The sequence below is a fragment of the Oryctolagus cuniculus genome, chromosome 13 (genome assembly GCF_051225735.1).
Source record: "Oryctolagus cuniculus isolate XC-2025 breed Fujian yellow rabbit chromosome 13, ASM5122573v1, whole genome shotgun sequence".
NCBI classification, from domain to species: domain Eukaryota; kingdom Metazoa; phylum Chordata; class Mammalia; order Lagomorpha; family Leporidae; genus Oryctolagus; species Oryctolagus cuniculus.
The window spans coordinates 111,872,040-111,896,963 of NC_142879.1; the positions used below are offsets into that span (position 1 = coordinate 111,872,040).

Here is a 24,924-nt window from a genome sequence, read left to right on the forward strand (position 1 = left end):
AACCATACAGCAATAGCAATTTTGAACCTCCTTTCTTTTTTAAATAAGTTATAATCCTATGTGTTTCTCTACAGTGAAGATTAGGATTGTAGATACTCTTCCTCTCCCTCACTTTTTATTTTAGAGATGAGAAATCTGGGGTTTTAGAAACTGAGCTCCAAGATAAAAGAAATATTTCTTTTTTAAAAGAAGATTTTTTTTATTTGAAAGGCAGAGTTACAGAGAGGCAGAGGCAGAGAGAGAGAGAGAGAGCAAGAGAGAGAGAAGTCTTCCATGCACTGGTTCACTCCCCAAATGGCTGCAATAGCCATAGTTAAGCTGATCCAAAGCCAGGAGCCAGGAAATTCTGGGTCTCTGATGTGGATACAGGGTCCCAGGCATTCGGGCCATCTTCTGCTGCTTTCCCAGGCTACAGCAGAAAGCTGTATTGGAAGTGGAGCAGCAGGGACTTGAACTAGCCCCCGTATAGAATGTCGGTGCTGAAGGCGGAGGCTTAGCCCACTATGCCACAGTGCTGGTCCCGAAAGACTTCTTAAACCAATATTTCATGTTGGTTGGCCTATAACCTAGACTTTTTTTTTTTTTTACCATACTTCCATGGGCAAATTCAATTCTAATCTCTTTCCACCTCAGCTTTCTCTTTGTAAATTGAGAATATGGTCTCCAGAATTAACCCAAGGTATAATTGATACAAAGTAAGGCATTTACTCTGTTAATCTGGCCCCTAGAAGATACTTGACAATGTTAGCCCTGTATCCAGTTCTCTTTTTTTCTTTTTTTTTTTTTTTGTACTTGGTGAATTAGAGGGTGGTGTAAAATGCTTTGAAAAGAACCACAAATAAAAGACACAAGTAAAAATCGTATTCTCAAATCTAGATGTTAAACTGTGCCGTGTACACCTGTGCTGAGAGTTACATTGAAATCCTTGTCATGGGTTACTTGAGAGAAGCTGTCCAGGAATAAAGCAGCAGGGGATTTTCCTGAGGGAAACAGCATGTGTGAGGGAACCGGGATTTGGGACTCAGCAGCAGTGGCTGTCACTTCTTAAGATTTTATTCAAGAAAGGAAGAACAGCAGCTGACCCTTGAGATCTGGGGTGGGAAGGAAGGGAAGGAGGGATGGAAACAAAAGCAAACGCTCTCTGGTTCCCAGCCTGTCTCCACCCACCCCGCACTGAAGCCCTAGGAGAGGGCCAGTAAGTCTATCTAGGAATGCCCTGGCCTGGACTCCATTTCCCAGAGTCACCTGGTGCTCCAACGTTTTCCGTGCTCTGAACGCCTGTGCGTGTGCATGTGGGAGAACGTGCGCATGCGTGCCTTTCCCTGTGGCTCGGGGCTGGGAACAGAAGTTCATTTACTATCAGAGAGGTCGCTGAGAGGCCGCGCTGCTCCTTCTCCCACATTCACTGGGGAGACTTGCTCTGCAAGTGCAATTGCAGGCGGTTCGGGAGCACACACCCCAGACCTGCCGCCACTGCTTCTGTGCCTCTGCATCTGCCACCGTGGGCCCCAAGTTCCAGCGACTTCTCCTGTCCCACACTCTCCGCTTTGCTCCCTGTGTGTCCTGAAGGAAGGGGATGTGCTCCCGAGATTTTCCACAGCAAGTATGGAGAACAGGAGGGGCACAGATGTGTGTGTGGGAGAGGGGAGGGTGCGATGGCGGGTGGCGGCTCCCAGACCTCGATCACTTGCTTCTCAGTGATGCTGGGAGCTTCTCTGGCAGAGTCAAGTCTGGGGCCCAGGTGTTGTGTCTCCCACCGCCGCTTCCCAGTCTCCCGATGCTCGGCCAGTCCCACGGGCTGCCTCGCTCAAATTCTCCTTACAGTACACTGGACGAGGAACGGCACCAGCAGGGCAGTTGAGAGCACGCTGAAGGAAGGAGTCCCATTCCCTAGATTTAAATAAGCCCAGTTCTCACTTTGGGTGGATCAGAGAATGCCTTGTGGCTGGCCTCCGGCTATATCCCCTGGTAGTTCCAGCTGGGCGGGGCTCGGCGGCCCTGAGCCAGAGCCTGAGGCAGTGGAGAGGTGGAGATGGAAGATCAGAGTAGGCTCTGGCTCCTGGCCCCCATGCTGCACCCCGCGGACACATTTTCAGCTGGGGCGCTGTGTGTTTGGCTGACTTTCCCAGCAGCACGTGAAGCTTGTGCAGTAGCTTTGTGGATTGATCGCTGCTCCGTGTTTAATTAACAGACTCTTTTTCAATCTGGAGCTTGAGGCCATGGAAATGTAACTGATTTATTTTCCTGCGTTTCGATTTCTGTCTTCAACCCTTCTTTCTTCTCATGTTATTAGGGATGTGAACTTTTATTACCTGCTGCTAATCCCTTTGCAAAGTGAGAAGTGAGCTGAAATTAATGCAAGTCTACCGTGTGAGTTAATAATGAGCTACTTCAATCTGCATTTTCATAGTGGAGAGCTACAAAAACATAAATACAGAAAAGTATCAATTTTTCTTCTCTAGTTCTTTACAGTCACTCAATGCTCCACCAAGCTGATTATCTTACAGTCCATACGGTTTTAATTAAGGGGGCCAGTTACATTTTTTTTTTTTTTAATTTGACACGCAGAGTTAGAGAGGAAGGTCTTCCTTCTGGTGGTTCACCCCTAAATGGCCACTATGGCTGGCGTGCTGGGCTGATCCGAAGCCGGGAGCCAGGCGCTTCCTCCTGGTCTCCCACGTAGGTGCAGGGGCTGAAGCACTTGGGCCACAGTAGAGAACTGGACTGGAAGAGGAGCAAATGGGACAGAATCCGGTGTGCATATGGGATACCGGCGCTGCAGGCAGAGGATTAACCAAGTGAGCCACGGTGCCGGCCAGTTACTTTTTTTAAAAAAATTATTTATTTATTTATTTGAAAGGCAGAGTTATAGAGAGGCAAAGACACACACACACACACACACAGAGAGAGAGAGAGAGAGAGAGCGCTCCCATCTGCTGGTTCACTCCCCAGATGGTCACAATGGCGAGAACTGCATGGATCTGAAGCCAAAAGCCAGGACCTTCTTCCAGGTCTCCCACACAGGTACAGGGGACCAAGCACTTGGGCCATCTTCCACTGCTTTCCCAGGCCATAGCAGAGAGCTGGATCAGAAGTGGAGCAGCCAGGTCTGGAACCAGCACCCATATGGTTTTACCCGCTCAGCCACAACACCAGCTTCAAGTTACTATTCTTATTCTGGGTTCTGTGTTTAACACCATGATATTTTCAACATGGGAGGATATTAGTGATAGATTTGCAAAATGACTGGTCTGTGGAAGACTTTGTACAAGGTGTTGATGTGAAGACGGGTAAGGAAGAAAAGAGAAAATGTGCCCCTCTCCCCCACAGAGATGCCCACACAGTACGGTAAAAGATGTGGCTTTGAGCTGGCACTGTGGCTTAGTAGGTTAATCCTCTGCCTGTGGTGCCAGCATCCCATATGGGCACCAGTTTGAGTCCCAGCTGCTCCTCTGATCCAGCTCTCTGCTATGGCCTGGGAAGGCAGTAGAAGATGGCCCAAGTGCTTGGGCCTCTGCACCCATGTGGGAGACCCAGAAGAAGCTCCTGGCTCCTGGCTTTAGATCAGTACAGCTCTTCTGGCCATTTTGACCAACTGGGGAGTGAACCAGCAGAAGGAAGACCTTTCTGTCTGTCTATCCATCTCACTATCTGTAATTCTACCTCTCAAATAAATAAATAAAACATCTTTTAAAACACGAGAAATGTGGCCCTGAAAACTATTGCTATAGACTAACTTTCAGTGTAATGAAGTTTTCACTTGATTAACTGAGTGATTCATAGATTCTGTTAGAGTCCTGTTGTCACCAGATTACTAATCTGTGAAACTCATTTAGCATAGTAAGGTTACCTAGGAAGTAAGAATAGAAAGGGAATCCTGGATAGAGGTTGCTAGGGTGACAGCATTCTTCCTCTCAAACCCAGTGTGTTTTGACCTTTTCTCCCATGTACTCCCTATCACAGTGCTTGCGAGTGGGCAAGCAGTGATGTGTTTCTGCTGAGAAGAGCTGCTTCACACCCAGGAAACAACCAGTGCCCATGTGGGGTGCTGGCACTGCCAGGGTCTGCTTAACCTACTACACCAGTCCCATGTGCATGTTTCAAAGAGGGGGAGGGGTTACATTTTTTCTAATATAACTCTCAAAATAAAGATTATAATGTGTAGTAGATGATGATTTTGGTTATATTTTGAGTTTCATTAAATTTCAATATTTTTTAAGTTAATGAGTACTAGTAGTTATCTTATTTTTTTTTAAGATTTATTTATTTTACTTGAAAGTCAGAGTTACAGAGAGAAGAGGCAGAGAGAGAGAAGTCTTCATCTGCTGGTTCACTCCCCAATTGGCTACAGTGGTCGGAGCTGTGCCGATCCAAAGCCAGGAGCCAGGAGCTTCTTCTGTGTAGTAGTTATGTTATGTTATCCCTGCTTTGGATAAACAAACTCTCTCCCATCCCTCAGTTAAAATGTTTTTTAAAACAGGTTTATTTTGAGGGCTGGCACTGTGGCATTGCAGGTGAGGCCGCCACCTGCAGTGCTGGCATCCCATATGGGTGCTTGTTTGAGATCTAGCTTCCTGCCATGGCCTGGGAAAGCAGTGGAAGATGGCCCAAGTTCTTGGGTTCTGCACTGCATGGGAGACCTGACAGAAGCTTCTGGCTCCTGGCTTCAGATAGATCCAGCTCTGGCCATTGCAGCCATTTGGGGAGTGAATCAGTGCATGAAAGACTTCTCTCTGTGCCCTGCCTCTCTGTAACTCTGCCTTTTAAGTAAATAAATAAATTTTTACATGCTACACCACTGTGCTGGCCCCAAGACCTAACAGGTTTTCTGGGTGTACTAAGCACAGTTATTCTGTGTGACTGCATATTTCATGTTCCTTCTTATGGAAAAGTTTTTCTCATGATCTGAGTGATTGGCTACATCTGCCCGTAGTGGAAACTAAAACTTAATTTGGCGTTTGAACACCCAGAGTGCTGATTCCTGTAATCTTTTGAATTTAATCAAAAAATGTGTTTTGAAACATTTGGTCTGTGGGTAGGCAGGGCAGTTTTCCTGGATCCCTGTGAGAATTGATGAGCTGATGGTGTGTTTCTACCCCACATTATATTCTGAAATTTACTTCCTTTTATTTTCTGAAAATAACTATATTTGAAATTTGCTCCTCCCTTCTGAAATGTTTGTGCTTCTGTCCTCCTTATAACCACGGACATGAGTAGCCCTTTTCCTTCTCTTTATGATGTTACAAGAGCAGTGGGACATTGCAGCTCTCTCCCCTGGCAGCACATCTTCCTCATTACGTCTCTTTGAATTAGACCCTGGGTTAACTTGGATGCACAAAAGGCATATATCTAAACCCAGTGTACCTATTGAATGAAAGTCATCATAAAGTCAATATGCCTTGTAAACCTCTCATCTCTTGTTTTGGAATGTGTTGTGAATGTGTCTTTTATGTCAGTGTCTGTATGCTGGAGACTTCCCACTTAAGGCAGAAGGCTGCTGAGGGACAGCACAACTGTAGCTTTGCTCTGTTACTTTACTGTGGCTACTCTCACCCTCTCTATTTTATTAAGATTTAAAAATTTTATTTTAAAGCAGAGTTACAGAGGAAGAGGCAGAGACAGAAGGATGGGGATCTTGCATCTGCTGGTTCACTCAAGAGACTGCAATGAATAATGCTGGCCCAGCCTGGAAGTCCAACCCAGTGTCCCACATTGGTGCAAGGACCCAAGTACTTGTGTCATCTGTTTCTGCTTCCCTAGTTGCATTAGCAGGGAGCTGGATCAGAAGTGGAACAGCTGTGACTCAAACTGGCACTCATGGGGCTGGCATTGTGGCACAATGGGGAAAGCCACCATCTGCAATGCCAGCTTCCCAGATGAACAGCCGTTCATGTCCCAGTTGCTCCACTTCTAACCTAGCTCCCTGCTGATGGTTTGAGAAAAGCAGCAGCAGATGACTCAAGTGTTGGGGCCATTGTAACCCATGTGGGAGACCCAGATGAAGTGCCTGGCTCCTGGTTTCTGTGTGCTTCAGCCCTGGCCATGGCAGCCATCTCAGATGGAAGATCTCTCTCTTTTTTAGCATTTAGTTATTTATTTACAAGGCAAAGATAAAGAAAGGGAGAGAATGAGAAAGAGATTTTCCATCTGCTGGTCTACTTCCTGGATGGCTCCAATGGCGAAGACTGGGCCAGGCCCAAGCCAGGCACCAAGAGCTTCATCCAGGTCTCCCACTTGGGTGTCAAGGACCCAGGTATTGGGCCATCTTCTACTTTTCCAGGGCCACTAGCAGAGAGCTGGATCAGAAGTGGAGGAGCCAGGACATGAACTGGTGCCTATACCAGATGCCAGCACTGCAGACAACAGCTTTACCTGGTAGTCCACAATGCCATCCCATCTGACTCTCCCTCCTCTCCATAACTCTGACATTTTTTTTTAAGATTTATTTTATTTATTTGACAGAGTTACTGATAGAGATAGAGACAGATAGAGAGGTCTTCAGTCTGCTGGTTCACTCCCCAAATGGCCACAGTGGCCAGATCTGAGCTGATCTGAAACTAGGAGCCAGTAGCTTCTTCTGGATCTCCCACGTAGATATTGGGGACCAAGGACTTGGGCCATACTGTGCCACTTTCCCAAGCACATTAGCAGGCAGCTGGATTGGAAGTGGAGCAGCCAAGACCTGAACCAGGGACCATATGGGATGCAGGCTAGTGTCTCAACCAGCTGTGCCACAGCACTGGCCCCCAAAACTCTGACTTTCAAATAAATAAATCTTTTTTAAAGGATGGACACACATATTGGATCCCAGCATTTTATTTGGTGGTGGTTTAATCCACTGTGCCACAAAGCCAGCCCTACCCTTTATCCTGGTGACTTGTGTGTCAAGATCTGGGTAATATCTGCTGAACAACTGTTGGTATTATGGTAGACTCTTCTGTTTTATTTTGGTTCTCATTTGTTGAGTTTATTTTGGCTGCCACTTTTGGGTAGCAAGCTGTGATGTCATCAGTGGCTAAAGCTGCTGTGTGTTAGGCTGGCACTGATTCTACCTTTCCATTTCTTCAAGTAGAAGTGGAAAATGAAATCCTCTCAAAAGTAACAAGCTACAAAGTAAAAACTGGAAATCAAGCTTCCTTTCTTCTCACCTAACAGACCCAGCTGGTCTCTGTGTTTCTCATTTTAGCCCAAACCTACATCAGATTCCTAGAGCAGAAGGAAGCTTATTTTTTAATGCAGAATTCATAGATGTGGTTGTCCATTCACCTCTGAGAATTAAAGCCATCACTCTGCTTTTTGACTGGTTTTCAATTTGTGGTGGTGCCCTCTCTCACAGGAGGACAGATTCCTCACAGAAGAATACACCTTGGAGGAGAAAACTTCAAGGAGTGGGTTTTCCAAAGTGAAATGGAATTCTGGCCTGGACATCCTTGAGATCATGATCAGCAGAGTGGGGAAAATTCTTAGCTATGTCCATTCACATCCTTTCCTTTTTGTTCATTGTATTCCTCCCTTACATAGTGCTCTGTGCTCTCCTTCTGTTGCACACACACAAGGCATGTCTGTGATTGAGGCTGTTTGTGTACCACTGCAGCATCTGGAGTTGCCTTTGTCTCCATCTCTAACCAGAAACTCAGATACAGAGTGAGGAGGGGACTGCCAGCCTGCCACACAGGGTTTGGACCCCTTGCTCCTTTACTTTTTTTTGAACCTGGTGTGCCAGCTCCACAAGGTAGAGGATTATCCTAGTGAGCCATGGTGACAGCCGCCAGGTGTTTTTAAGTTGCTAAATATTCTCTTAATTTGTATTTATTTAAAGACTATTAACTCAGTATGACAATTCTTGTTATAATAATTTGATTGCCAATAAGGAATTTACAAATTCATACCTTGACTAGAAGTTTTACTTTGTAACAATCACAGACTAGCAGAAGTCATTAACCATTAACCCTCATTTTTCTAAAATAAGAGGTTGTAATTAATATGAATATTTAAAGAATATATTTTTTAAGATTTTATTTATTTATTTGAGAGGTAGAATTTCAGACAGAGGGAGAGTGAGAGACAGAGAGAAAGGTCCTCCTTCCATTGGTTCACTCCCCAGATGGCTGCAATGGCCAGAGCTGCATCAATCTGCAGCCAGGAGCCAGCTGCTTCTTCCTGGTCTCCCATGCAGGTGCAGGGGCCCAAGCACTTGGGCCATCTTCCACTGCTTTCCCAGGCCATAGCAGAGAACTGGACTGGAAGAGGGGCAGCCAGGACTAGAACCGGTACTCATACTGGATGCTGGCACCACAGGCAGAGGATTAACTTCTGCACTGCATCACCAGCCCCAAGTACATGAAGAATTTAGAACAGAAAATCTAACAACCTCATGGAGTTTATCTCCCTTTCAAAACTTTTAATAGCCTTTGGGATGGAGAATGCTAATTTAAGGTACTGTAATTAAGTTCACACAAACAAAAGATGTTTTAGGATGTTTTCCTTCATTATTTAAGTTAGATACTGTTAGGAAATTCTAGATTATTTGGGGATAAATTGTAATTTCTTTTCACAAGTGTATTTGAGTAGAAACACAAGCTTTCATAATCAATTATTTATGTTTAAAACATATGCTTATGTATGTTTTGTATTAAAATAACAGCATTTTATGAAGTTTAGATACATCTTGTTCAATACAAGCCTATACTTTTTTAAGTTTTATTTAAAAAGAATCTTTGTATTCATTTTTTTTAACACAGCAAACTCAGGTGACACAGTAAGTCCATAATTTCCCACAAAATTCATAAACTTAACAACTGAGTATCTTAAGTCTTATAAATCTTCTGAATCATTCATAGTTATGCACTCGATGGAACGTACTCCTCAGCAGCTGAGAAGAATCTTAACTTAAAAGCACCAACTCTTCAGGCATCTCTACAGACCTCTATTTTTCATTCCCTAAGACATGCAGTCAGACTGCTGATGCACAAATACCAATTCACCTTAAGCTGAATGGATAAGAAAAAGCATTTGGGAAACCAACATTCTTAATATTAAGTCTGAAAGCATTTCTACCTCTTTACTGAATGACTTTCCCTTCTGTCAATGTTAAACTCTAATGAATAAAAATTGTGTTTTGAACATAATTTTTTCAGGTTAATCTAGCACTTTAGGACATTTGTATTTGTTTTATAAGCCTTAAGGAAAACAAAAAGATAATCTCTAATCTAGACAATTCTGGACTCTTTCATTAGATTTAGAATTTTACAGCAAAGTAATATGATCTGTCCAAATAGAATGCCTTTTAAAAACTTCTCTTCATGTATGTAAATTAATAAAGCTTATTTCCAATATATATTTTCTGTATTTTCATTTGCTGAAGCAGGGTTCAAAGGGTGTTTTTAGGATCTTGCCAACATCAGCCCTATGTACCCATAAATTATTGGAGCCATTAAATGGACAATAAAAACTGGTTGAGGCTACTGATGAATGCTTCAAAAGGAATCTGAATCTTTTCCAGGTGTCTTTTTAGGCCATTAAGGCGATTGATAACATCCCAAAACCCTGTAGTTTGGAACATACACCCTAGCGGTTTGGACCCTACACTTTAGCCAATCATTTTAAAAAGCATCACCCCCAAAGCCATCTAACCACCTTTACTAGGTCTATTCCACCACTGGATTTACTAATCAATTTTAAGAGATGTTCTTTAAATTCCCGCAGAATGAGATGATTTGCTGAATGGTGCTATAATATGTAGAATGTCTCTGAAAACTCTATATAAACCCCACAAAGTATATGGGATGGGTCCTCATCAGATGACCACTGTGATGATTGGAGTGGACCCTAGATCAAGCTAGAACAATAAACCTCTTTGCTTTTGCATCATTGAAGTCTCTCATTGGGATAATTGAGTTCCATCCAAGTTCGGTCTAACAGAAAGAGAGTCGGCCTCTGCCATGCGCTAGTTCACTCCCCAAATGGCCACAGTGGCCAGAGCTGTGCTGATCTGAAGCCAGGAGCCAGGAAATTCTTCCAGGTCTCCCACATGTGTGCAGGGGCCTAACGACTTGGGCCATCTTTCTACTTCTTTCCCAGGCCAGAGCAGAGAGCTGAGTCAGAAGTGAGCAGCTGGGACTTGAACTGGAGCACATATGGTGTGTCAGCACTGTAGGCCAGGGCTTTAACCTGCTGCACCACAGTGCCAGCCCCCCAACTATTTATTAAGAGCTCCTAACTGACCTGTTAATTTTGATAAAAAATTTATGACACTCATGAGTTTTATTATGAATCTTCATTCTAGTTTGCATGGCATATAAATGACCCCCTTGGTGAAATACATAATGATCAAACAATGGCTGACAAGAAACACCCCTCAGATCAATTCTTGAGCAACTGTTCAGTAATAGGCCACCACAGGGCCATACTTGTCATGCTCCTGAAACATCAGGTGATGCTGTATGTTCTTTTATTTTTTAAATTTTTTTTTTTTATTTTGACAGGTAGAATTACAGACAGTGAGAGAGAGACAGAGAGAAAGGTCTTCCTTCTGAATGTTGTTGGTATTTTGATTGAGATCATGTTGAATCTGTAAATTACTTTTGAGGGGCTGGCACTGTGGAATAGTAGTTTGAGCCTCTGTCTGTGGCATTGGCATCTCATATGGATGCCAGTTTGGGTCCCAGCTGGTCCTCTGATCCAGCTCTCTGCTCATGGCCTAGGAAGGCAGTGGAAGATGGCGCAAGTGCTTGGGCTCCTGTATCCACATAGGAGATGAGGAGGAAGCTCCTAGCTCCTGGGTTCAGATCAGCCCAGCACCAGCCATTACAGCTATTTGGAGAATTAACCAACAGTTAGAAGGCATCGCTTTTTGTCTCTCCGTCTCTCTGTCTATAACTTCTTCTCAAATAAATAAATGATTGTAAAAGTAAAATTAAAACTAATTTCTATTGGTAGAATGGGAATTTTGATGATATTTGTTCTTCCAATTTATGAACATCAAAGATTTTTCCTTTTTTTGTGTTTTCTTTTTTTTCTTTAATGTTTTGTAATTTTTCTTATAGAGATCTTTCACACCCTTGACTAAATTTATTCCAAGGTAATAAAAAATTTTATGGTTATCGAGAATGGCACTGATCTGATAAGTTATTTTTCAGCCATGGCATTTTTGTGTATATAAAGGTTATTGATTTTTGTGTGTTGATTTCATATTTTACAACTTTGCCAAACTTTCTTGTGAGTTTCAATAATCTCTTGGTGGAGTCTTTTGGTTTCCCAATATTTAGGATCATGTCATCTGCAAACAAATTATTGGACTTTCTCCTTTCTAATTTGTTTTCCTTTGATTTCTTTTTCTTGCATTATTGCCATGGCTAAAACTGTCAGTAGTGTATTGAACAGCAGTAGTGAGGGAGAGCAACTTTGGTTTCAGATCTTAGTGGAAATGCTTCCATGATTTCCATTCAATATGATGTTGGTTGAAGATTTGTCATATATTGCCTTGATAGTGATAAGGAATGTTCCTTCTATTTTTATAATGAAAGGCTGTTTTTTATCAAATACTTTCTCTTCCTCTATTGATCATCATGTGGTTTTTATTCTTTAGTTTGCCAGTGTCACATATCACATTTATTGATTTGCATATGTTGAACTATCCCTGCATACCATAGGTACATTCCACTTGGTCCAGGTAAATTATCTTTATGATCTGTTGTTGGATTTTATTAGCTAGTATTTTGTTGAGAATTTTGGGATCTGTGGTTATCAGAGATATTGTTCTTTAATTCTCTTTCTCTATTGTATAATTTTCTGGTTTAGAAAATAAGGTGACACTTGTCAAACAGAAGGAGTTTGGGAATACTCTTCTCTTTCAATTGCTTTGAATAGCTTAAGGAGAATTGAAATTAGTCTTTTTTTTTTTTTTTTTTTTGGACAGGTAGCCTGGACAGTGAGAGAGAGACAGACAGAAAGGTCTTCCTTTGCCATTCGTTCACCCTCCAATGGCCGCCGCAGCTGGAATGCTGAAGCTGGGAGCCAGGTGCCTCTTCTGGTTTCTCATGGGGTGCAGGGCCCAAGCACTTGGGCCATCCTCCACTGCACTCCCGGGCCATAGAAGAGAGCTGGCCTGGAAGAGGGGCAACTGGGACAGAATCCGGCGCCCCAACTGGGACTAGAACCCGGTGTGCTGGTGCCACAAGGCAGAGGATTAGCCTATTGAGCCACGGCGCTGGCCAATTAGTTCTATTTTTAAAAGTCTGGTAGAATTTAGCAGTGAAGCTTTCTGGTCTTGGGCTTTTCTTTGGAGGGTTTTTGTTACTGATTCAATATCTGTTTTGGTTTTTGGTTTGTTTAGGTTTTCTATATGTCTTCATGGCTCAATTTTTTTACCTAGCATGTGTCTTGATTTCTTCCAGGTTTTCTAATTTGTTGGTCATTGCATGTGATGCCCACATTCTATATTGCAGTGCTAATCTAAGTTTTCAGTGTTTCACTTCCAAACTAGTTTCCTGCTTAATATCTCTGAGAAGCATGGGGTAGTGGCTCAAATTCTTCAGTTCCTTTCACCTAAATGCAAGATCTACTACTTATTAGGGGACCTGAGAGCCTGGTCCAGCCATAGCTGTTGCAGACATTTAGAGAGTGAACCAACATATGCAAGACCTCTCTTCTTCTCTCCACCCACTTTCTGTGTGTTTCTCTGCCCTTTCTAAAATCATTTTAAAAGTTATTTACTTCTTTATTTGAAAGTCACAGTTAGAGAGAGAGAGAGAGAGACATAGAGAGATCTTCCATCATCTGTTTCACACCCCTTGTTTCTCCAATGGCCGGTGTAGGGCCAGGTTGAAACCAGGAGCATCTTTTGAGTCACCCATGGGGGTGGCAGGAGCCCAAGTACTTGGGCCATCTTCCACTCTATCAGGCCATTAGCATGAAGCTAAATCAGAAGTGGAACAAGTGTGACTTGAACTGGTGCCTATATAGGATTCCAGTATAACAGATGGCAGCTTTGCATACTGCAGCACACTGTCCTCCTCTCTGCCTTTCAAATAAACAAATCTTTAAAAAAGAAATGAAAATGTCCTTAAGATAGTAAAAGTCATCATGATTGAGCACTGAGGAATCTATTGAAATGATTACATTTTAAAAGATTTATTTATATATTTGAAAGGCAGTGTTAGAGTGAGAAAGGGAGAGACTGATCTTCCTTCTGGTTTGTTCTCCAAAATGGCTGCAATGACTGGGGCTAGACCAGGCTGATCTCATGAGATAGGAGCTTCTTCCAGATGTCACATGGGTTCAGGGGCCCAAGCTTTTGGGCAAGCCTTTGCTGCTTTCCCAGACACATTAGCAGGGAGCTGGATAAATTTGGAGCATCAATATCTATGACATCTTCCTTGCAGTACAAGGATATAGAGCCCATCTGGCACAATTTACGTTCTATATATGGGTGGGCCAAGTATAACAGCTTCCAACTCTCAAGGTTTGGACTAGATGGGTTCTGAGGAATCATGTTATAACAGATATTAATCCATAACTCTTGGTTTAAGTTTTTGTTAGCAGATAACGGCTGTGACTACTTTGGGTCTCTGGATTGTCACCAGTGAAGGCATCCAGATTAATAGTAATGAAATCAACAGTCAGTAGAATGGTGTCCAGCTGAACTTAAATGGTTTTTCTTTATTATTGTTAGAATAGTGACCTCCTGCTGTACCCTGGCATCTGGACATAGACAGCAGACATTGGAAGCCATCCCCTTTGCCAAATGGAGTATGCCAAGTTTGGGTCCATCATCTATTAAGGAGGCCTTAGTAGCCATTCTCATGTTTTACTGTTCTATATCCATGGCCAAAGTCCTACTAGATAACAAGGTTTGGAGAATCACAGGCTCAAGGTGTGTAGGTGAATGTTTTTCCAGTCTAGCACAATTAATAGAAATCTAATTTAATTTTACTGGCACATAGCAAGGTTCCAAGAGAGGTTATTCCTTGCATCATAGCCCTTGAGAAGCAGTGGGTATCACAAATGATCCAGAGAATTTAGAAGGCATATGAGCTCCTCGAGTGAAGAAGTCACTGAGAGCACTAAGGATAGTGCCTACAGTATTCAATTTGACTTTTCATTGGAAGGGGGGCCATATAAGCTGGACTGATTTGTAGCATCCATGACAATTAATTTTTTAAATGAGGCATGCATTGCACCAAAACCCAGGAAGGACTAAAAGGTATTAGCATTGTATGTTCTTCACAGTGTGTCAAATAGTCTCATGAAGAGAAGAAGTCATCAATGTGATATATTCTTGTGCTCCTGATAAAAGCTGGGTACAGTTAAATTCTTTGCAAAAATTATGTTTGATGGCCAAGTCAATGAGATGCTCATGTATACCCTAGAAAAAGTGTCTTTCCAAAGTGAAGGCAAACTAGACTGAGGAGCTGTTGGAAAAGCTTTGAGCAAAAACACATTTGCCACTTTTGTAATAGTTAAGACAGGTCATTTATCTACTAAGAGGCATCAGATATGTTAATATTAGATATAAAGTATGGTGAACATAATCGATGGCATATAGCATTAAGATTTTAGTAATCTACCATGAGATGCCATTTACTTTTTTCCAGATTCAACAGGTAAAATTGGGCTGCCAAGTGGGAAACAGCTGGAATAATCACCTTTTTGTTTATTAAGTTTAAGGTAATACATTTTAATGCATGAAGACATTGAGTTTCCTTTTATTATGTCATCTTAATTATTTTAGTTTGGGACCTGTGGAGTGTTATTTTCCCTAGTTAAGTTGTAGCTTAAAATTTTTATTTTAATAATTACTCGCTGTGTTAGGCCATCTCTCCCACCTGTGGGAATTTTTGAGTACATCTGACTATTGGAAATTTAGGTAATACTATAGTTAAAATGAGATGTACCAAATAAATAATTTTTTTCTTCTGATACATATTTTGGAACTTTTCTAAAATGGTATTGAGCACCCTGTTTAAATTTAGGGGGATTCCCTGGGTAAGACTGTTATTTGAGACACATTACTGATTACTTCTATGAAACTCTGTGAATAAATGCATCTAGAACCTGGAAAAGTTGATGTCTTATGTTGAAGAGACATAAGAATCAATGTCTTTTTATCTTTTTTAAATTATATAATTATAAATAAGTTTTAGATGACAAAAAGGATGAAATTATGTACTTTTCAGAAATTTATACCTATATACAACTATAATTGATATATTATACATTTTCTTTCTTTAGGTTTTTAAGACTTCTTAGGGCTGGCACTTGGTGTGGGCAGAGGCCCACACACTTGGGCCATCTTTTGCTGCTATTTTCCCAGGTTCAATAGCAGGGAGCTGTATCAGGAGTGGAGAGACTGGGACACAAACTGGCACAAATATGGGATACAATTCCCATCTAGTAAAACTTGATCAGATAACACTGGTTGCTTCTATTAGTGATAAGTAGCTCAAGCTTGACCTCAAATTTAGTCCTTGTAGGATCCTGAATTAGTTTCAGTCTGTGATCCTCACTCTCTTCATATCTTAGGGACTATATTTTTCATTATTGATTCAGTAAAATCAAGTGTTAGAGCTCCTATTTCTAAGTGCTTGAAATTAGAAATGCTGGTCAGAAGGTGTATTTAGGGTTTGGTGCCATGGCTCACTTGGTTAATCCTCCACCTGTGGCACCGGCGTCCCATATGGGCACCAGGTTCTACTCCTGGTTACTCCTCTTCCAGTCCCGCTCTGTGCTGTGGCCAGGGAAGGCAGTGGAGGATGGCCCAAGTGCGTGGACCCCTGCACCCCCATGAGAGACCAGGAAGATGCACCTGGCTCCTGGCTTTGGATCAATGCAGCACTGGTGACAGCGGCCATTTGGGGAGTGAACCAGCACAAGGAAGACCTTTCTGTCTCTCTCTTACTGTCTATAACTCTACCTGTCAAATAAAAACAAAGGTGTATTTAAAATCAGTGAGAGAAAATGAATTGTAAAAGATCAATCAACAACAATTGAGTGTTGCATGCTGCCTTCCCACTTTCTTCTCAGGAATCCCCACAGAATTTTCCAGCATAATTCTAAAATCAGCAACTCCTGCTGTCAGAAGTGTGTGGCTACCACTATGGGGAGCAATAATTTTTAGAAAGGACAAGGGAATTCACTATTTCATGATACTATTCTTGTTTGATGCCTACAACTTCATTTTCTGTTTACACTGTATGATGCTGGGAACTAAGTAATAATTTTATTCTGGGTCTGAGGTGAAGTTATGTAAGATTGAAGTTCAAGACTGAGGTCCTTCAATTTGCAGAATGAAGTCACTGAAAGGCAATTACCAGATAAGTGCTGATACAGGCATTTGCATGGCACAATTCATACACTATACATAGAAAAAATGACCAGTAGCTGTGGGCCAACAGTCAATGGCCCATGAGACCATCACTCAAATCCTCAAGAGTTTGTCTATAATTTCATGGCAATTCTCATTTAGACTAGAAGAGGAGTAAAAGCAGGAGCTCCATGACACCCTAATATTTGTCTCTTGCCTAATTTGTGTCAGAAACCACTACTTAACTGCAGGTTTTTTTTTTTTTTTAATATAGCTTTGTTAAAAATATACAGATAACTGGATGTGATGGATAGATGAATTCAGGATGTTTTGGGTAAAGAATTTCTAGATAGTGCAGTTTTAAATATTCACAAAGACTTTACAAGGCATTCACCCTGTTTTCCAGCCATATTAATGCAACAAATTATTACTATTTTACTGTAAAATATGATCCATTGATGGTCCACAAATTATTTTAATAGGTAAAATCAAGCATCATTTTAAAATCTAGTCTGTTATATACTTGGTACCTGGGCTATGCTTCTGCCCACTGTATTCTTTTGGATTACAATGGCTTCCCCCCCCCCATAACTTCCCTCCCACCTGCAACCCTCCCATCTCCGGCTCCTTCTCCCATTCCATTCACATCAAGATTCATTTTCAATTATCTTTATATACAGAAGATCAATTTAGCATATATTAAGTAAAGATTTCAACAGTTTGCACCCACACAGAAACACAAAGTGTAAAGTACTGTTTGAGTACTAGTTATAGCATTAATTCACATTGAACAACATATTAAGTACAGAAATCCTACATAGTGAATAAGTGCACGGTGACTCCTGTTGTTGATTTAACTATTGACAGTCTTGTTTATGGCATCAGTAATCACCCTAGGCTCTTGTCATGTGTTGCCAAGGCTGTGGAAGCCTTTTGAGTTCACCGACTCCGATCTTACTTAGACAAGGTCATAGTCAAAGTGGAAGTTCTCTCCTGCCTTCAGAGAAAGGTAGCTCCTTCTTTGAAGGCCTGTTCTATCCATTGAGATATCACTCACAGGGATCTTTTATTTAGGCTTTTATTTCTTATTTTTTTAAATTTTTTTTCCAGTGTGTCTTGGCTTTTCATGCCTAAAATACTCTCATGGGCTCTTCAGCCAGATCCAAATGCCTTAAGGGCTGATTCTGAGGCTAGAGTGCTGTTTAGGACATCTGCCATTCTATGAGTCTGCTGTGTATCCCACTTCCCATGTTGGATAGTTCTCTCCTTTTTAATTCTATCAGTTAATATTAGCAGATACTAGTCTTGCTTATGTGATCCCTTTGACTCTTAATCCTATCATTATGATCAATTCTGAACTGAAATTGATCACTTTGACTAGTGACATGGCATTGGTACATGCCACCTTGATGGGATTGAATTGGAATCCCCTGGCACGTTTTTAACTCTACCATTTGGGGCAAGTCTGATTGAGCATGTCCCAGATTGTACATCTCCTCCCTCTCTTATTCACACTCTTATATTTAACAAGGACCACTTTTCAGTTAAAGTTAAACACCTAAGAATAATTGTGTGTTAATTAAAGAGTTCAACCAAAGTATTAAGTAGAACAAACAAGTACTAAAAGGGATAAAGTATTAAGTTGTTCATCAATAGTTAGGAAAAGGGGTGATCAAGTCACTGTTTCTCAAAGTGTCTGTTTCACTTCAACAGGCTTCCTTTTAGGTGCTTGGTTAGTTGTCACAGATCAGGGAGAACATATGATATTTGTCCCTTTGGGACTTGCTTAATTCACTCAGCATGATGTTTTCCAGATTCCTCCATTTTGTTGCAAATGACCAGATTTCATTGTTTTTGACTGCTATGTAGTATTCTATAGAGTACATGTCCCATAATTTCTTTATCCAGTCTACTGTTGATGGGCATTTGGGTTGGTTCCAGGTCTTAGCTATTGTGAATTGAGCTGCAATAAACATTATGGTGCAGACATCTTTATTATTTGCCAATTTAATTTCCTTTGAGTAAATTCCAAGGAGTGGGATGGCTGGGTTGTATGGTAGGGTTATATTCAGGATTCTGAGGAATCTCCAGGCTGACTTCCATAGTGGCTTGACCAGTTTGCATTCCCACCAACAGTGGGTTAGTGTCCCTTTTTTCCCACATCCTCTCCAGCATCTGTTGTTGGTAGATTTCTGTATGTGAGCCGTTCTAACCAGGGTGAGGTGAAACCTCTAAGGTCTAATTGATAGGCAAAGATTGTGTTTATAGGAGCTTTTTTCTAAGTTTTTAAAAAAAATTATTTGAAAGTATTGTATATAGAGGAGAGACCCAGAGAGATCTCCCTTCTGCTTGTTCACATCACAGATGGCTGCATTGAGCAGGGCCAGGAAAGAATGAGGTCAGGAACCAAGATCTTCACCTGGATCTCCCACATTGGTAGCATTTGCCCAAGTATTTGGGTCATCTTCCATTGCTTTTCTCAGGCCATCAGCAGGAAGCTAGATCAAAAGCAGAAGATCCAGAACATGAACTAGTGCTCATATGGGGTGCTTGTATTGCAGACGGTAGGTTTACTTGCTATGTGACAATGCTGGCCCTGTTTTATGGGAACTTCCAAATGAAATTTTGAAGTTGTATGCATTGTAGTTTGCATGTAATTCAACTTTCTGCCATACTTACTGATATATATCAGCATTTGATGTAGGACAAATCAGAAAACACAATGGCTTAACAAATAGCCATTTGATTTGCAGTTCAGACTCTGTTTTGGGCTGTACTCAGCTGGGCAGTTCCTATGATCAGTCCAGGAGCAGAAATGAGAGTTTAGCCATTTGGGGAACTGATTGAAGCTTCACTTAAGTGTCTGGGGTTTGTGGTGAATCTTGGCTATATATTATCTCTTTTTTCTTTTTTTGACAGGCAGAGTTAGTGAGAGAGAGAGAGACAGAGAGAAATGCCTTCCTTCCATTGGTTCACCCCCCAAATGGCTACTATGGCCAGCATGCTGTGCTGATCCAAAGCTAGGAGACAGGCACTTCCTCCTGGTCTCCCTTGTGGGTGCATGGCCCAAGAACTTGGGCCATCCTCCACTGCCTTCCCAGGCCACAGCCGAGAACTGGACTGGAATAGGAGCAACTGGGTCAGAACCAGCACCCCAACTGAGACTGTCACCTGGAGTACCAGTGCCACGGGCGGAGGATTAACCTAGTGAGCCACGGCGCCAGCCTACATACTATCTCTTCAACAGGCAGGCCCCAGGGTTTTTCAGAAGATAACTGTCAGAAAAAGAAAAGCTGAGAAGGCAAATACTTTACAAATTGTCTATTTCTGGGGCTGGTTCTGTGACATAGCAAGTAAAGACACCGCCTGCAGTGCCAGCATCTCATATGGGTGTCAGTTCATGACTCAGCTGCTCTACTTCTGATCCAGCTCTTTGCTACAGCCTGGGAAAACAGTAGAAGATGGCCCAAGTCCTTTGGCCCCTGCTCCCTTGTGGGAGACCTGAAAGAAGCTCCTGGTTCATATCTTTGGATCTACACAGCTCCAGCCATTGCAGCCATCTGGGGAGTGAACCTGCAGTTTGAAGACCTCTCTTTATTCCTCCTTCTCCCTCTCTCTCTCTCTCTCTCTCTCTCTCTTCTCTGCCTCTCCTTCTCTCTTTGTGTAACTCTTTCATATAAATAAATATTTTAACAAATTGCCTATTTCTATCACATTTACTGGTATCTCATGGGGTAAATCAATTGAAATGGTGAAATTCATGGTCTTTTTCAAAAAGATTTATTTATTCATTTGAAAGAGTTACACACAGAGAGAGGGAGAGGCAGAGAGAGATAGAGAGCTCTTCCATCTGCTGGTTCATTCCCCAGTTGGCTGCAATGGCCAGAGTTGTGCCAATCCAAAGCCAGGGTCCAGGAGATTCTTCTGGGTCTTCCACATGGGTACAGGGGCCCAAGGACTTGGGCCATCTTCTACTGCTTTCCCAGGCCATAGCAGAAAGCTGGATCAGAAGTGGGGCAGCTGGGAATCAAACCAGTGCCTATATGGGATGCCAGTCTGCAGGTGTCAGTTTTACCCGTTAGGCCACAGTGCCAGCCCCAATCCAGGGTTTTGTGAAGGGATGAATACAGGGAAAGGTGCTACTTGGAATCATTACTGGTAAAGTGCACTGCATTAAATATACATTATGTGTATTTGTTAACATTCTTTAGTATAAACTTTAATAACAACATAATGTTTATCTCTGATAACCTTATTCATTTGAACACTCAACTTTTCTTTTTACTTTTACATTATTATTTTACAAAATTTGTAGATAATGCTTTCGTTAAACCAATGCTAACTTCTGTTTAATCTCTGCCACTTAATATAGGTGGGTGCATTTTCCTATGTATTTCTATTTTTAGAGGTTTATTCCTCCACAGTGAAGCTGATGTTTTCTTGGTTAATGTATTTATTATTCTTTATTCATTCTATTATATCCTTTTTTTCCCCAATGTTCAGTGCAGAAGGAAACCAGAGGGTTTTTTTTTTTTTTAAGATTTCATTTATTTATTGAAAGAGTTGCAGGGAGAGAAAGTCTTCTATCTGCTGGCTCACCCTCCAAATTACTGCAAAGGCTGGAGCTCAGCCGATCCAAAGCCAAGACCCAAGAGCTTCTGGGTTTCCCATGCAGGTGCAGTGGCCCAGGGACTTGGACCATGTTCCACTGCTTTCTCAGGACATAGCAGAAAGCTAGATTGTATGTTGAGCAGGCAGGACTTGAACCAGACCCCATATGGAATGCTGGCACTGAAGGCAGCAGCTTTACCCATTATGCCACAGTGTTGGCCTCCCGAGTTTTCTTTGAACTCCTGCCATTCACCTTCTCTCCCAGGTATGATTCTGGGTCCTCCACATGTTTCTAAGAGGAAAGAAAATTAATATATCACCTGTAAGTGTTTTTTTTTTTTTTAATTATTCCCCAGCTTGTCAGTACTCATTTTAGGTGTTTAATGCTAGTTTATTTATTTATTTTTTTAGATTTTTTTTATTTATTTGAAAGTCAGAGTTACAGAGAGGCAGAGGGGGAGAGAGAGAGAGTCTTCCATCTGCTGGTGCACTCCCCAGTTTGCCACAATGGCCGAAGTTGCACTGGTCCAAAGCTAGAAGTGAAGAGCTTCTTCTGGGTCTCCCACATGGGTTCAGGGGCCCAAGGACTTAGGCCATCTCCTACTGAATCCCCAGGCCATAGCAGAGAGCTGGATTGGAAGTGAAGCCACTGGGACTTGAACTGGCACCAATATGGGATGCCAGCACTGAAGGCAGTGGCTTTACCTGCTAGCCACAGTGCCAGTCCCAGTATACTAGTTAATTAAAATGGAAAATATGGGGCTGGCTCTGTGGCTCAGTGGGTTAATGCCCTGGTCTAAAGCATCGACTTCCCATATAGGCACAGGTTTGAGACCCGGCTGCTCCACTTCTGCTCCAGCTCTCTACTATGGCCTGGGAAAGCAGTGGAAGATGGCCCAGGTCCTTGGGCCCCTGCACCCATGTGGGAGACCCAGAAGAAGCTCCTGGTTCCTGGCTTCAGATTGGTGCAGTTCCAGCCATTGCAGCCAACTGGGGACTAAACCAGCAGATGGAAGACCTCTCTCTCTCTCTGTGTCTCTCCTCTCTCTGTGTATCTCTGACTTTCAAATAAATAAATAAATAAATCTTTACAAAATTTTAAAATAGAAAAATAAACATAAAATTTGTTATCACAGAATATACAGAAATGAATTATGAATTTGGCATGATTATGAAACATTACTGTCATCTATAATAATGCAGTTTGGTCTCTTGTCTTTCTGTTGCTATAGCAAAATATATATTTGTTACATGAATTGAGTTGAAACTAAGCACAATATGCTACATTTTTGGGGTCATGTCTGAAACATTCTACACATAGATGATGTACTGAACAGTGTTTTAGTGCTACCTATGAAGTAAACACTTAGCATTCTGCAAGAGGAAGAGTTACCTAGTGCTGGAACACAAATCAGTTAAGTTTGTTTTCAAATTGTTAGAGTAATGGAGTTCTTAATACCTTTGAGAAGCTGAATTGGATTCTGGAATAGGATAAGGAATGTGTGGAGAAAAGAATCTACTGGAGGCTCATTTATTTTTTAAGATTATTTATTTGAAAGGTGGACTTGCAGAGATTGGGAGAGACAGGGAGACAAAAGGTGTTATATTCTATCTACTGTTTCATTCCCCAAATGCCCACAATGGCTGGGACTGGGCCAGGCCAAAGCCAGGAGCCTGGGACTCCATGGGTCTCCCACATTGGTGGAAGGATCCAAATACTCAGGCCATTTTCACTGCTCTTTCAATCAGGTTAGCAGGGAACTAGATTGGAAGTGGAGCAGCAAGGACTCAAGTCCTCTGTTTACATGGGATGCCAGCATTGATGGTGGAGGCTTAGCCTGCTGGATCACAATTCTGGTGACTATTGCAGGTTCTGAAATGAATCTCTAAGCATTTTTCTCAGTGAGTCACAAATGCAGATTGTACTGCAGACATTCCCAGGTTCTCTTTTTGGGCAAAAAATTCCATTGCTTTCATTTAATTATGTATAATGTCATTTCAAATGTTTATCATTTGAATGTTTTGGGCAAGTATTTCCATTGCTTTCACTTTAATTAGGTATAATGTTATTTCAATTGTTTATCACTAGAATAATCATAGACAAGGGCAAAAGCTAATTTGTATTCTTTGTCTTACCTGTATTTTCTCTCTTACTTAAAAATATTTATTAGCTTGATAGAGAAAAAAGTTGATGGACTGAGAGATAGAGAGCTTTGACACATTAATTCACTTCCTAGATAACCATACCAAACAGGTGGGGCAGGACTGAAGCCAGGATTGGGGAATGGAATCTAGGCCTCCTTCATTGGTGACATCACCATTGCTTCCCCAGGTTTGCATTATCTGGGAGCTAGAAACTAGAGCTGGCATTGGAAATCATAGACACTCTGAGGTGGCATCATAAACAACACTAAGCTAAATGTCTGCCCTGTCTTTTAATATATTTTTCCTCTGACATATTGGAAATGATATGCATGGTGTTTTCCTGGAAATTGTTTTCTGTTCATTCCCATCGTAGTTTCACTGATGGTTTCTTGCCTTTTTTCTCAATGCTTCTACATACTTCTCCTTAACATTGCCCAGTCAAGAGTCAGTATTGCCCCTCTTCTAGCCTGCTGTGCAATTCCCCTTGACAGATGTGGCCTTTGTGATTTGAACCTCCTGTTTCCCTCCAGCTTGGGCATGTCTCACAGCCTGTAGATCATGGGTTTGACTCTGTTGAATGCTCCGTGTGGCTTTCTAAACACTCCACAAGTCTAATGTGAAACCATATCCTTCCTTTTTTCGTTCATATCCATACACAACTGTCAGTGTTTATTTTGTGACAGAGTTAACATGTTGACTGGAAGTGTATTATTATAGGTGATGACAGCATTTGAAGACCTGGCTGTGTACTTTACGTGGGAAGAATGGCAGAAAATGAACAATGCTCAGAAAATCCTGTACAGAGATGTGATGCTGGAGACCTACAGCAGCCTGTTCTCCTTGGGTGAGTGACACCCATCACATGCCCAGTGATAACATTTTCTTGCTATTTGACAAATAAGGGAACACTTTATAATGTTTAATATTGAGCAGGATTAGAATTTGAGTCCATGAATAATCTGAATATCTACCATCTAACAAAAGATTCAAATTGGAACATTTGTTGCATAGCTCCTGAACCAAGCTGTAGTCCTTTAAATAACCCAAGATAGTGATTTTACAAAGTCTTACTTTGTTTCCATTAATAGGGCACTGCATTACCAAACCTGACTTGATCTTCAAATTGGAGCGAGGAGAAGAGCCATGGATCGTGGATGAATGCTTGAATCTGAGCCTTTCAGGTCAGTCTGCACATAAGAGACAGGGAGGCCAAGGCAGAAAGTGTGCAGATGTTGACTGGTGTTCTTTCCATGAAATTTTCTCAAGCCTTACTCCTGATGACAGCTGGTTTTGTGCATCAGACACAGGCATTTAGAGATACCAGTATCTTCCTAACTTTTGTTCTTAGTGAAGATGTTCTTTGATTAAAAAAAAAAAATCCAGTCATTTTCTGATGTTACTAAGGCTTTTATCTAGGTTTGATACATTCCCCCAATTCTAACTTGTCCTTCTCTACACTTTCATACCTTTCCCTTCATGCACTTATTAGTTCCTTCAGTGCTTGTTAATTAGGTAACATACAGAAACTTATTTTTTTTTTTAAGATTAATTTTTCTGTTTTTTTTTTTTTTGACAGGCAGAGTGGACAGTGAAAGAAAGAGACAGAGAGAAAGGTCTTACTTTTGCCATTGGTTTACCCTCCAATGGCCACCATGGCTGGTGTGCTGTGGCTGGCACACCACGCTGATCCAAAGCCAGGAGCCAGGTGCTTCTCCTGGTCTCCCATGCAGGTGCAGGGCCCAAGGACCTGGGCCATCCTCCACTGCGCTCCTGGGCCACAGCAGAGAGCTGGCCTGGAAGAGGGGCAACTGGGACAAAATCCAGCACCCCGACCGAGACTAGAACCTGGTGTGCTGGTGCCGCAG

The 24,924-nt window shown here is 41.9% G+C and overlaps 1 protein-coding gene across 1 annotated transcript in view; it reads left to right on the plus strand.

Moving 5' to 3' along the window:
- The first annotated feature begins 1,089 nt into the window (after positions 1–1,089).
- LOC103347594 (uncharacterized) overlaps positions 1,090–24,924 on the plus strand; it is a 30,403-nt gene continuing 6,568 nt past the window's right edge. Inside the window, exons 1-3 of the mRNA XM_089312501.1 lie at positions 1,090–1,603; positions 23,777–23,903; positions 24,148–24,240. Coding sequence (XP_089168627.1) covers positions 1,577–1,603; positions 23,777–23,903; positions 24,148–24,240 — 247 coding nt within the window. The 5' untranslated portion in view covers positions 1,090–1,576. The remainder of the gene's footprint in view (positions 1,604–23,776; positions 23,904–24,147; positions 24,241–24,924) is intronic.